Here is a 10,340-nt window from a genome sequence, read left to right as displayed (position 1 = left end):
TGATTACCGAGTCGTGATGAAAGCAGTATAGCTTCTGCATGTTTACGGTGGCAGCTCATTCATTGATGTCACCGGACATGACGCTGACATTACTGCGGCAGTACGGATGAGCGTAATCTTGCGGACAATCTACCAAATGTGGGCTCACCAAGTTTCCATTGGAGTCCAGCGACCTCCTCTTGCAATTTAATGGCTTTAAGTTATTAGGTGAGCATTTCAATGGAGAAAAATGGAAGTATGCATCACCTGCATTTGATTGGAATCATCAAAGAATCGCTGGTTAGTCAAGAATGCTTAAGCAGCCCGAGCCACTGGTAATGGACTCATTTAGGCCTTGCGAGTCCATTTATTCCACGTGAATCTGAATTGATCCCCCTCTAAGCAGGAGGGAGATATGCAACACGATGAATAGTAGTAGAGCAGAAGGAAGTGTTGTTCGAGAGGATCTGACCAGAATTGGGAACAACAGAATGCAAGATTTTGCCGATGGCAATGCATCGGATGCTCAGAATAGCTCCCAGTCGAAGCTTGCATGAGGAGCGGACGAGGCTGCTGTGGTGGTGGCTGAGGTGGATTGCGCGAAAAGGGAATCGAATGTTTCCCAATTCTTTGTCACCACCACCGGCTGCTGTTGGAATCGCGGATGTGTTTGCTGCAAGTCCCTCTTTTGTTGCATTTGTTCTTGATGCTGAGGCTGAATCCGATGATGTTGCTGCTTGCTTGATTGGCCGTTTGCTCTCGGCGACGAGTTCTTGATCTTGATCACATCCAATGTTTCGACGTACTTCTGCACTCTCTTCATCTGTTCTTGGCAAAGAATCAATCAGCAAGCAATTGAACAGGCATTTGAGCTCGGGAGGAGTTGATTTCACCTGCATTCTTCTCTGCAGCTTCGCGTCCCCGTCGGCGACAACGGCGTCCAACTTGATCAGCTCATTCATTAAAGAGTCGATGAGATCGGTGACATCATTCTCCGCCACCCTCCCGCCTCTGTTGACGATCGCCTCCAACGCGGACGCCTGATTCGATCAATGGTCACTCAGAGATTAATCTTGAGATCAGGCATGGGAAGGGAGGTCAATGGTGTTGACCGGGAGATATTTACCTTGGAGGCGAGCCGATCGACTTCGAGGGTGACGGTGGATACGGACCTGGCGGCCTTCTCCATCATGTCGGACTTGCGCATCTCGAGTAGGCGCTTGGCCTGCGCCACGGGGTCTTCCACTAACACGACCTTGGACTTGTCCTTCACGCCGGCGGTGTCGAGGAACTCATTCGACTCCCTCGCCTTGTCTCTATACACCAGCTTCATGTCCAACGGGTGCAATCCCGTTCTGGCCGACAGCACCTTCTTCAGCTCCCCTGCGAGTCGTACAAGCAATTCATCGAGCACCTTTGGGTGGAACAAACAAAAGAAGGCCGGGAGATCGGTTGGGAGTTCTCACCGAAGGTGGCCTGGGAGCTGATGCGGATCTCGTGGTTCCCGGCGCCGTGCTTGACCTTGACGCAGACGGTGGGGACCGGAGCGGCCGAGGGGTCGGCCTCAGGGGCGCGCTTCTGAACGAGCAACCCGCCCGGCCTGACCTCCCACTCCTTCATGGGGCCGAACTCCGCCGCCGCGCTGCTGCTGCTGCTGCTGCAGTTGCAGCCTCGGAGGCCTCCGACGGCCGCCCTTTGACCGCTACGTGACTACTTTCTGTCGCCATCGCGAAAGAGGAACGCTTACTCCTTATATCTTCTTCCATTTTTCCTTCTTCGTATATTCGTTACTTGGTGGAAACGCTACAGGAACTAATCCGGATGCGGCAATTATGACGTGACGATTGTGTCCTGACACCGTTGGCTCTGTGCCCCCGCGAATTTACTCGTCACGTGACTGGAACAGAAGCGACCAACCTGGGGGTCCCGCACGTTGTCTCCGGCAGGGAAATTAGTCTGGGTCAGTTGTACATGGTAAGTATCGGTCGCCTGACTCATATCGGCCAGTATCATATATATATATATATATATATATATATAGCCTGTCGGGCGAGACGAGGCGAAGGGGGTCCCACAGCCACCGACGGTCCTTGAGCTCGTACGGGCCACGTGGCGGTTCGGAGAGCCGTCGATCGCCGTGGACGCGATTGCGGAGGCGACGGCGGAATCCACGACGTCATGTCACATACCAGGCGGGGCCCATCGAGCGATGTCGTAGGCCATCGAGAAATAGTTGGCCACGCAGGCACGATTAGTGCGACTACTATTTATCGCGTACATGATGTGAAATAACAGCTGCGGGAACAGCGACAGTCAGATTCTTTCACCTCTTCTCCCAGTACAGTCGAAAGAGAAAGCTCTTGCGGGTTTGATGATGTAACCGGAGCAGGATAATTGAGATGGGAAGAATGGTGCCGACAAAATAGACTCTCTGGTAAGCTGCGAGGGTCTCTTACAGGCCCAGAACCTTCAAATCAAGGAAAGCATCAAATCAAGACTCTGCTACGAGTTTAAGAAACCTATTCCACACATAAAACTCTGCTCCAAAATTAAGAAAACTATTCCGCACATATCAAGATATGTGTTGTCTATTTTACCATAACTTATGCATATTAGTTCCATATCGAAATAAATAATATTAAAATTAACTTATAAAGATCTAATAAATATATTATTATTAACTTCACTAATTATTTTAATCAGTAAGTTAGGTTAAATAAAATTAATGGACCAATTAATTTATCAAGCTTGCGTCATAAGACTTGCTATCAAAAACCAACCTAGTATTTAAACATGATGAAAAGACTCGAATAAGAAAAAACCTGAGCCTCACATACACTATGTTATGATTCCATCTAGAGGTATGGTGAGCCTTAACAAGAATAACAAACCCTTAACAAAAATTATAGTATTGAAGACTAAAATTAATTTATAAGAATATGATAACCTCAGCTTAAACATTTTAACCCATAATTTATATCAAATGGAATTGATAAACTAATTAAATATTTTGACCAATAATTAATATCAAACGAAATTGATAAACTAATTAACTCAGCGAGTCAGAAGAAATGAATCAATAAATCATAATAGATTACTTTAAAAATCCATGGTTGAGGTGACAGATTGGAGAACATAAACACTATTCTATGCACAGAAATTGAGAAGCCATTCAATAACTATCCATAAAACCTACTCTTCGGGTTGACAGCTTGGTGCCATCTATATATTACTGTTCAACAGAAACGAGGAAAAGAAAATAGCAAGCAGTTGGCTCTTTTGATGGAGAATTATCTCGTGAACCTGCAATCATCAATGCTGATTGAGCAAAGAATATAATACAGCCAGGGTGCAGGCATAAAGAGAAATTATTAGTACTGAGAGGAATTATGTGCATAAGCCATAAACCTTTTCTGCCACAGTAGTCCTCCAGATTAGATTGATAAAGTTAATTTTTAAGTTTCTCCCAGAAAAAGAAAACGAAAAGCTTAATTAGATCATCTGCAGTCCTATGTACTTTTTATACTGACATAAAAAAGTAGCTCTTTATTGAACTAAAAACAAAAACTCATGGATCTATATGCAGAAAGATACCACAATAACTGCCTACCTGGGCTTTGATGGATTTATAGGTTATGTTGCAATATACAAGTAAAGTTCAAGATATCATAGACAAATATCTTAAAATTATTAGAAGTCGGCCCATGGAGAAACACTAAAAATCCTTATTAGGATAATACTTGCTTGCAACCTTACCTAGAAATCAAGGATAAAACTTGCATTCCAAAACCTGGTATAATTGCCAGCTGAAACACCTCATTACAACATTCATACTAGTACCAACAAAGGCTCATTTATGACTTACATGCCAAACAGCGCTGTCGGTCTGCGTAGCCGGCAACTGAAAGAATCCAGGTTTCTTCCCTTTCTCAACGAGTTTTTCATCTACATCTGGAACGACATGGCCTCTCGGATTACATGGTCTGCCTCACAAACCATCTTACTTTCCCGGCAGATTTATCAGTACAAACTTGTGAAACTAGAAGAAGAGTGTGGCAAAATAAGTATCAGTAATATCAGTTAAAATTTATCATTTCAAGCATTATGTAATAGTAAAAAATTGGCATCCATATATTAGATTACAACTAAACTAGTACTCAACATGACCACCTAATTAAAGAAAATTCAAGTAAAAATTCAGCCAAATAATTGAGTTTCTGTTACATTGAATTTTTTCAATGTAATTGAGTTGATAGATGCATGCAAGTTGTTGCACATGTGCTTAAGAATTCACCTGCTTCAGTACTTCAAAAGATGAGAAGTGGTTGTAATGGCAAATGCCAAACTCTCCTATCTCTACTACATTGCATTTAGACATTCACATCGGCAAAGCATTTACATAAACAAATACATGCATGCATTAAGAGAAGGCTAAATGGGTCCATATGCACATTTCATATCAACCTACACTCAAAAAGGCTCTCACGCCAGGGCAGCCAAATGCAGCATGATTTATAAAAGCAACCACCCTTAAAAGAAAAAAAAATGACCAGAACCAGGCCAACATAGACATGTGCCTGTATAGAGGCAAATGTCTAGCTTTCTGAACCTGAATCTAACTAGTAACCACATGATACAAAAACAAATCCATCTAAAAGGAAAGTTCAAAAAAATCCTTACAGTGTCGTAGCCAAGTGCCGCCTTGTGTGTTCCATACAAGAGGCAGTTGAACTGCACTAGAAGCAAACTCTACAAACAATATCAACATTTTTTGCACGGTCCCATAGTGGGTTTAGAGGAGAGGAATCTGACCAGTCACTAAAACCCAAACCAGATATGATAATAGAAGCTTCTGAGATTGACCAGATAAATTAGTACTTCATACGGGCAGTAAATCCAGACATGTATCCATAAAACAGCAGCCTTTGCCAGAAACCCCATTCCTAGTATATCAGCTCATCGAACCAAGAAAGTGGGAAATGTGGTACCGATTGCAGCTTGAACGAAGAGGTGATGGCAATGGGCTATTAATGGAAGGAGCACGAATCTGCATGACGTTCAAAAATTGTTAACCCAAGAACATCTAGCCTACAAAAATGGATGTGAAGGAAAATAACATGCTGAACATAATCCTTTAATTCATATACGGGCCCTGCAAAGTGACGAACTAATCAATTTTTTTTTTTTTTTATATCCGTGAATTTTGGAGAATATTATCCAATTCCCGTGTATAAAAATAATCAAGTAATGCAAGAATCGTATTAGCATAAGAAATCAGCGACTTGGTAAGCCCAGCATAGCAAATGGATTTTTGACACCAAAGTAGAAAGATATAGCTGCATTTCAAGATTTACTCTTAATGCTGACAACAAATTAGGAATTTATTGACACTACACAATGCTTTAGTATGACACCCACACAGTGTCACTAAAGCTGCATAAACCTATCTGCGGTGGCATGTAACAATTAATGACCACATAAAACAATCGACCTATTGTGAGACCTAAACACCCTAATCTTCCCAATCATCCAAAATTTCGAATCGAGCATCGATCGGTGCGATGTCTTACCATCCGATGAGATAATCGAAGCCAGTGAAGAAGGTGATGACTCCGGCGTAGCGGTGGAGGAGGAGCACGGCGGCGTAGGCCGTGCCCACGGGGATGATAAAGTGGAGGTTGAGGGAGGCGCCGAAGGAGAGGTCCGCCTCCGAGAAGGCAGGGTAGAGGTGACGCGGGACCGCCACGGGGACCACCCGCCACGAGAGGATAGCGGGAATCGTGACCATGAAGCAGAGGAGGAAGCGGAGGATGGGGATGAAGATATCGATCGCCGCCGCTGCCATGGGATCGAGCAATCGAGCGCGAAAGAGCGGCAGAAGAGGGGAGGGGGGGGGGGGGGGGAGGGGTGCTTGTTTGTCCTAAGAGAGAAGGGGGCAAATTTGAAATTACTTGAATTACCCGACAAGTTGCCGAGTCATATGCAATCAGGTCCGTCCGTGCAGGTTGCGCACGAATTGTAAAGTACATTCTTGCATTTATACCCTTGATAAAGGGTGATGTAATTTTTGAACTTGGAAGGGACATTGGTGCACGTACCGACGCGCGGAGATCGGCGTGAATCCTCGTTGCGTGTGGGACCCACTCACGGAACCCGATCTCGGCCGTACGAGAGTCGAGTCGTTCGTTGCCGCTTCCGTCGCCTTAGTCACCGGTGGATCTGTCACTCTTGCAACATACCCGCCGACGGGTACGAGTCGAGAGGTACCGATAATTACGTGCTGCATGTCGGTATTATGTTGGGTACACGAATGGGTACAGAAAATGGTGACGTGGAACCTTTTTAGGGCGTGTGGGACCCACAGTTACGACTGCCTCCAACGAGCGCGTCGAGAACAGAATCACACGTGTTTAAAACGACAGTGGTCCGAGGTGACGTGGCGGCGACTAAAATTGGTGTGCATTTGGGTGGATCGAAGCCAAGTAGATCAACGGGTGAACGCATTTTTTCTTCCACGACGTTAATTGCGTTGGAAACATCTGCACGTGCTTTGCGCGTGTCACAACGCACGTTGAAGAGGTGGTGTGTGTGTGTGTGTGTGTGTATATATATATATATATATATATATATATATATTCATATTCTGATGAATTGATTAACTAAATTACATGTTGGGTTAAAGAAATGGAATTTGTCATCAGATAAATGCATTTGATTTAGGAGTAGAAAGGCCCAAATTTATGCTATTGGATTTAGGAGTAGAAAGTTCCTTCACAACCAGAGAGAGACTTTGTAATGGAGAGGAGAGGAGAGGTTGGAATGCATGAAGAGATAGATACATGTATTGTATTATTCTCTCTGGTTTGATTGAGAATTAAGCTATTGGATTTTGATTCAACAATTGTTTCTCCAATTGTAAGTGTGATTTAGCTTCAAACATTGCATATATGTGCTGACTTAGCAGAATAAACTTAAAAAGAGTTTGGCTTAAGTCTGAAACAAATTATATAGTATTCATGCATAAATATCACTGAAGGAAGTAATCAAAGAATAAAAATTTATTAGACAACAATTTTCTGCTGAAGAACTAAGTTACAATCATTTTGGACTTTCTGTAACAAGAGAAAAATAAAAGAATGACCAAAAGAATTTTGTATGTTGTATGTTGTAGATGGAAAAGACCAAACCTTGCATGGTTTTGGAGAGCAAGAGAAAGCTGCCGAAGAGAGAGAGAGAGAGAGAGAGAGAGAGAGAGAGAGAGAGAGAGAGAGAAGCAAGCTGATGCAGAAGTCACCTAGTTTGGCTGAGAGGTGGAGGGGCCGTCCGTGACATCCGCAGGAGCCCATGCAGAGACTGTGTACAGAGGCTGGTGCAGCCACTTGAGGGTGAGACCATCACCTTCTCCTTGCTCATGGATGCTGTAGTTCTCACAGGAGTACATCCTTGGTATCATGCGGCTCTGCTCTCCCTCTCCGATGCCCAGGCATCGAAACCCACCATCCTGCATCAGCTTCCTCCACCTATCGAAGCTCTCGTGCCTCTCCGTCCTCTCACTTCCTTCACGCGCGACTATGTTCCTGATCTCTTTAGCAAAGGCTTCTTCGATCTTGATCCTGGCCTGGCTGTCCACAGGCAGAGCATGTTCCATGGAATCAAAGACGGAAGCGTAGTAGTTGAGCGATCCGGCGAGCCTCGTCTCCCAGGTAGGCTCGTTGTGCTTCGCTTCTTGCTCTGCCATGACGACGATCTCCGGGCGCGTGCTCCTTATCAGACCCAGCAGGTCCGTCAACGCCTTCCCGCTCTCGTCGTAGAGCGTCTTGTGCATCGTTAGAGCACAGTTCACCGCCACGCACTCTTCCCTCTTCACGTGAAGCATCCAAAGCCTGATGTCTTCCAACCTGTCCACCACCGGATGGAACTCGAAGGGAAGGTCGAGGGATTCTGCGATCCCTGCGAGCCGAACTCCTGCCTGCTGGAGATGCGGTCCGCACTCCCCGATGCCGGTGATCCGCACGTGGCCGGGAGGGTTCGGCCTGGAAGCTAAGCTCTGGAACAGAGCCGGCCACTGAAGTCCTTGCTTGACGTCGAAATCTATGATGTGCACTCTGTCTTTTCCTTCGAATGCCTTCAGCAATCTCTCGTTCAGGGTGAAGTGAAGAAATTTGGGAATGGGGCTGACGCAATCGAGGAGAAGCAGTGCGATGGCATCGTCGTCGTCGTCGGTCGGGTCGGTGATGGTCTTTGGTGGAGCGACAGAGAAGATGTGCGGCAAGAGCTTTGCGGCTCGAAGTGCCAAGGCCTCGGTGAAGTAGGCGACCACCCGGTGAAGAGGGGTCCCGAATGGGGTGGCCATCTCTCCGAGTCGAGCTAAGAAGAAGCTCATGGCTTCGTAGTTTGACGAGCTCATGGACTCCGTGCAGGAGGTGAGCAAGCTCACGAGCTCATGACCCTGCTGCTCCGTCTGGATACCCTCTCCTTCACCTCCAAAACCAACAAAACCAGAGGCAGGAGGAAGACGAGGCCCATCCGATGTCGCCGTATTGCCAGAACCGATGAATGCGCCGGACGAGGAACTCGACTCCGACCGCGACCTGTCATGGCCGGAGAACGCCGGAAGTGGAAAGCTTGCTGCATTGGGCACAAGAAAGACCCTCTCCTCCTCCGCCTCCACCAGCGGAGGCTCTTCGGTGGACGGAGACGGCCATGCATCGGCTTCGACGTCGACTGTCCTCGTCCTCTTTGCGCGGTAGTCACCGCACGAGATCCTGTCGTGCAGTCGCTTCGAGCTCCTCCTCTGCTCCCACGGCCTGCCGTTGCGGCCGTCAATGGCCTCCACCGTTCTTCCCCAAGGGGCAGCAGCCTGGGCCACTAAGGACGACGACGAAGAGTGTGTTACTGGGTGTTGCCTAAAGGAGCAGCTAGTCCCTGGGGCCTCCGCCGAGGGCGTCTCGCCGGAGAGGGCGGCCCGCAGGGGGTCCTTCCGGGACGAGAAGCCGCAGGGCAGGTCAAGCCGCTGGGTGCCCATCGTCTTCTGCGGAGGGCAGTGCTTCTTCTCCTCCAGCTGGAAATGGTAAGGTTGCAACTGCACAGAAGCGTCAATCCCCGGCGATGGCAGCGTCAATGGGCACCCAGCCAACATCCTCTACTCCTCTTCCAATTTTTCTTTCTTATTACAACAACAAAAAAAGAAGATTAAAAACGCAAATAATTCTTTCCTCCTTGTAATCACTGAGTATATCTATTATTCTTCTTCTTCCTATCTTTATTAGAAGAAGAAAAGAAATGCGAATAACTCAACACAAAAGAAGCCTTTTCCTATCTGTCTTCGAGGAGCTGCCTATGTGTTTCTTTCCGGTGTTGCAATTCAAATTCAAGAAGAGAGGAGAAGTAATATTGGCTTAAAGAATTTAGGGAAAACAAATGTATGAGACGGTAAAGAATTTGAGTTCTTTCTTTCTTGCTTGCTTTAGTTTTTGTTTCAAGAAGAAAAGGTTGTGTGAAAGAATCAAAGAATTGTTAGAAGAAAAGAAAAAACAAAAAAAGATCGATCTTGATTCGAAGACATTACCGAGGGGAGGTAAGCACGAAGCCATGGGAATTCCACAGCGAAGCTCGTGCGGGCTCCCTGGTTGTCGGAGAAACCTCTGACCGGCCACCAGGTATCTTCGCCGCCTCCATGATCAGACGAGAAAAACAACAGGGGGAAAGAAGGATTAGCTGTGGAAAGACATCTGTCGGGGTTCGTGTACGAAGAACAAGGGGAAGATTTAAGAAGAGAGGGGATTAGAGGGATTTGGTGTGCTTCTTCGCTGCTCCTTCCGTCATTCCATCCCCTCTCGCTGCTGCTGCTGTTGCTGCGTGCCGGGCGATGGTTGCTGCTACGGACGCCATTAGGCCATGGGAAAAACGCTGAACCGTAGCGAAGGGGGATGATTCCCGTGACGGTCCAGTTGCGGATCTTTGGCCGTCGGATCTCCATCGGACGGGGGTGGGCTGGGATCGATTCGACCGTTTGGGGGGCAGTAACGCTTTTTTTAGCCAATGTGACCGTTGGGGAATCAGGGGCGGTGCACGGATCGAATCGAAGCGGGTGACCGCACCCCGGGAGGAAGCTTCTTAGGCCGGCGTGGGTCGCATGTGATCAGCCCGTGGACGTGCGATCCGTGAAGGATCAGCTGCAGGGGCCGTAACTTGTAGAGCATTCTGAGATGATATGGAAGTCTGACGCGTGGGATTTCCAGCATTGTGTTGGGTTGTTACGGTGTGCCATGGTTGAGAAAGTTCAGCTGACGGGAAGTCTAAAACTAGGGTTCTGTATTTGTACGAAGACATGTTTTCCTTGAGGGAGCGAGCGAGTATAG

General features: G+C 46.9%; 2 protein-coding genes and 1 long non-coding RNA gene across 4 annotated transcripts; all 3 read right to left on the bottom strand.

The window, feature by feature from the left end:
• Positions 1-280: 280 nt before the first annotated feature.
• Positions 281-1,768, bottom strand: LOC135628545 (BAG family molecular chaperone regulator 1-like). Its single transcript, XM_065135280.1, has 4 exons — positions 1,446-1,768; positions 1,106-1,362; positions 873-1,019; positions 281-802 (listed from the first exon to the last, which is right to left on the bottom strand). The coding sequence occupies exons 1-4, from the start codon at positions 1,597-1,599 to the stop codon at positions 506-508; spliced, it is 855 nt and encodes a 284-aa protein (XP_064991352.1). The 5' UTR covers positions 1,600-1,768; the 3' UTR covers positions 281-505.
• A 1,339-nt stretch (positions 1,769-3,107) lies between these two features.
• LOC103994019 (uncharacterized) lies at positions 3,108-5,857 on the bottom strand. 2 transcript variants are annotated; one of them, XR_010492890.1, is made up of 4 exons: positions 5,550-5,857; positions 4,660-5,026; positions 3,845-4,018; positions 3,108-3,282 (listed from the first exon to the last, which is right to left on the bottom strand). It is a non-coding gene; the product is annotated as an uncharacterized LOC103994019 (long non-coding RNA). The 2 variants fall into 2 exon arrangements; XR_010492889.1 differs by lacking the exon at positions 3,108-3,282 and having other exon boundaries at positions 3,302-4,018.
• A 1,189-nt stretch (positions 5,858-7,046) lies between these two features.
• On the bottom strand, positions 7,047-9,859 carry LOC135628544 (protein DWARF AND LOW-TILLERING-like). The gene has a single exon (XM_065135279.1). It carries the CDS (start codon positions 9,116-9,118, stop codon positions 7,274-7,276), a length of 1,845 nt encoding a protein of 614 aa, XP_064991351.1. The 5' UTR covers positions 9,119-9,859; the 3' UTR covers positions 7,047-7,273.
• Between the last annotated feature and the right edge of the window lie 481 nt (positions 9,860-10,340).

This window comes from Musa acuminata, chromosome BXJ3-1, assembly GCF_036884655.1.
Source record: "Musa acuminata AAA Group cultivar baxijiao chromosome BXJ3-1, Cavendish_Baxijiao_AAA, whole genome shotgun sequence".
In the NCBI taxonomy this organism is placed as follows: domain Eukaryota; kingdom Viridiplantae; phylum Streptophyta; class Magnoliopsida; order Zingiberales; family Musaceae; genus Musa; species Musa acuminata.
This window is presented reverse-complemented; position numbering and strand designations above follow the sequence as displayed.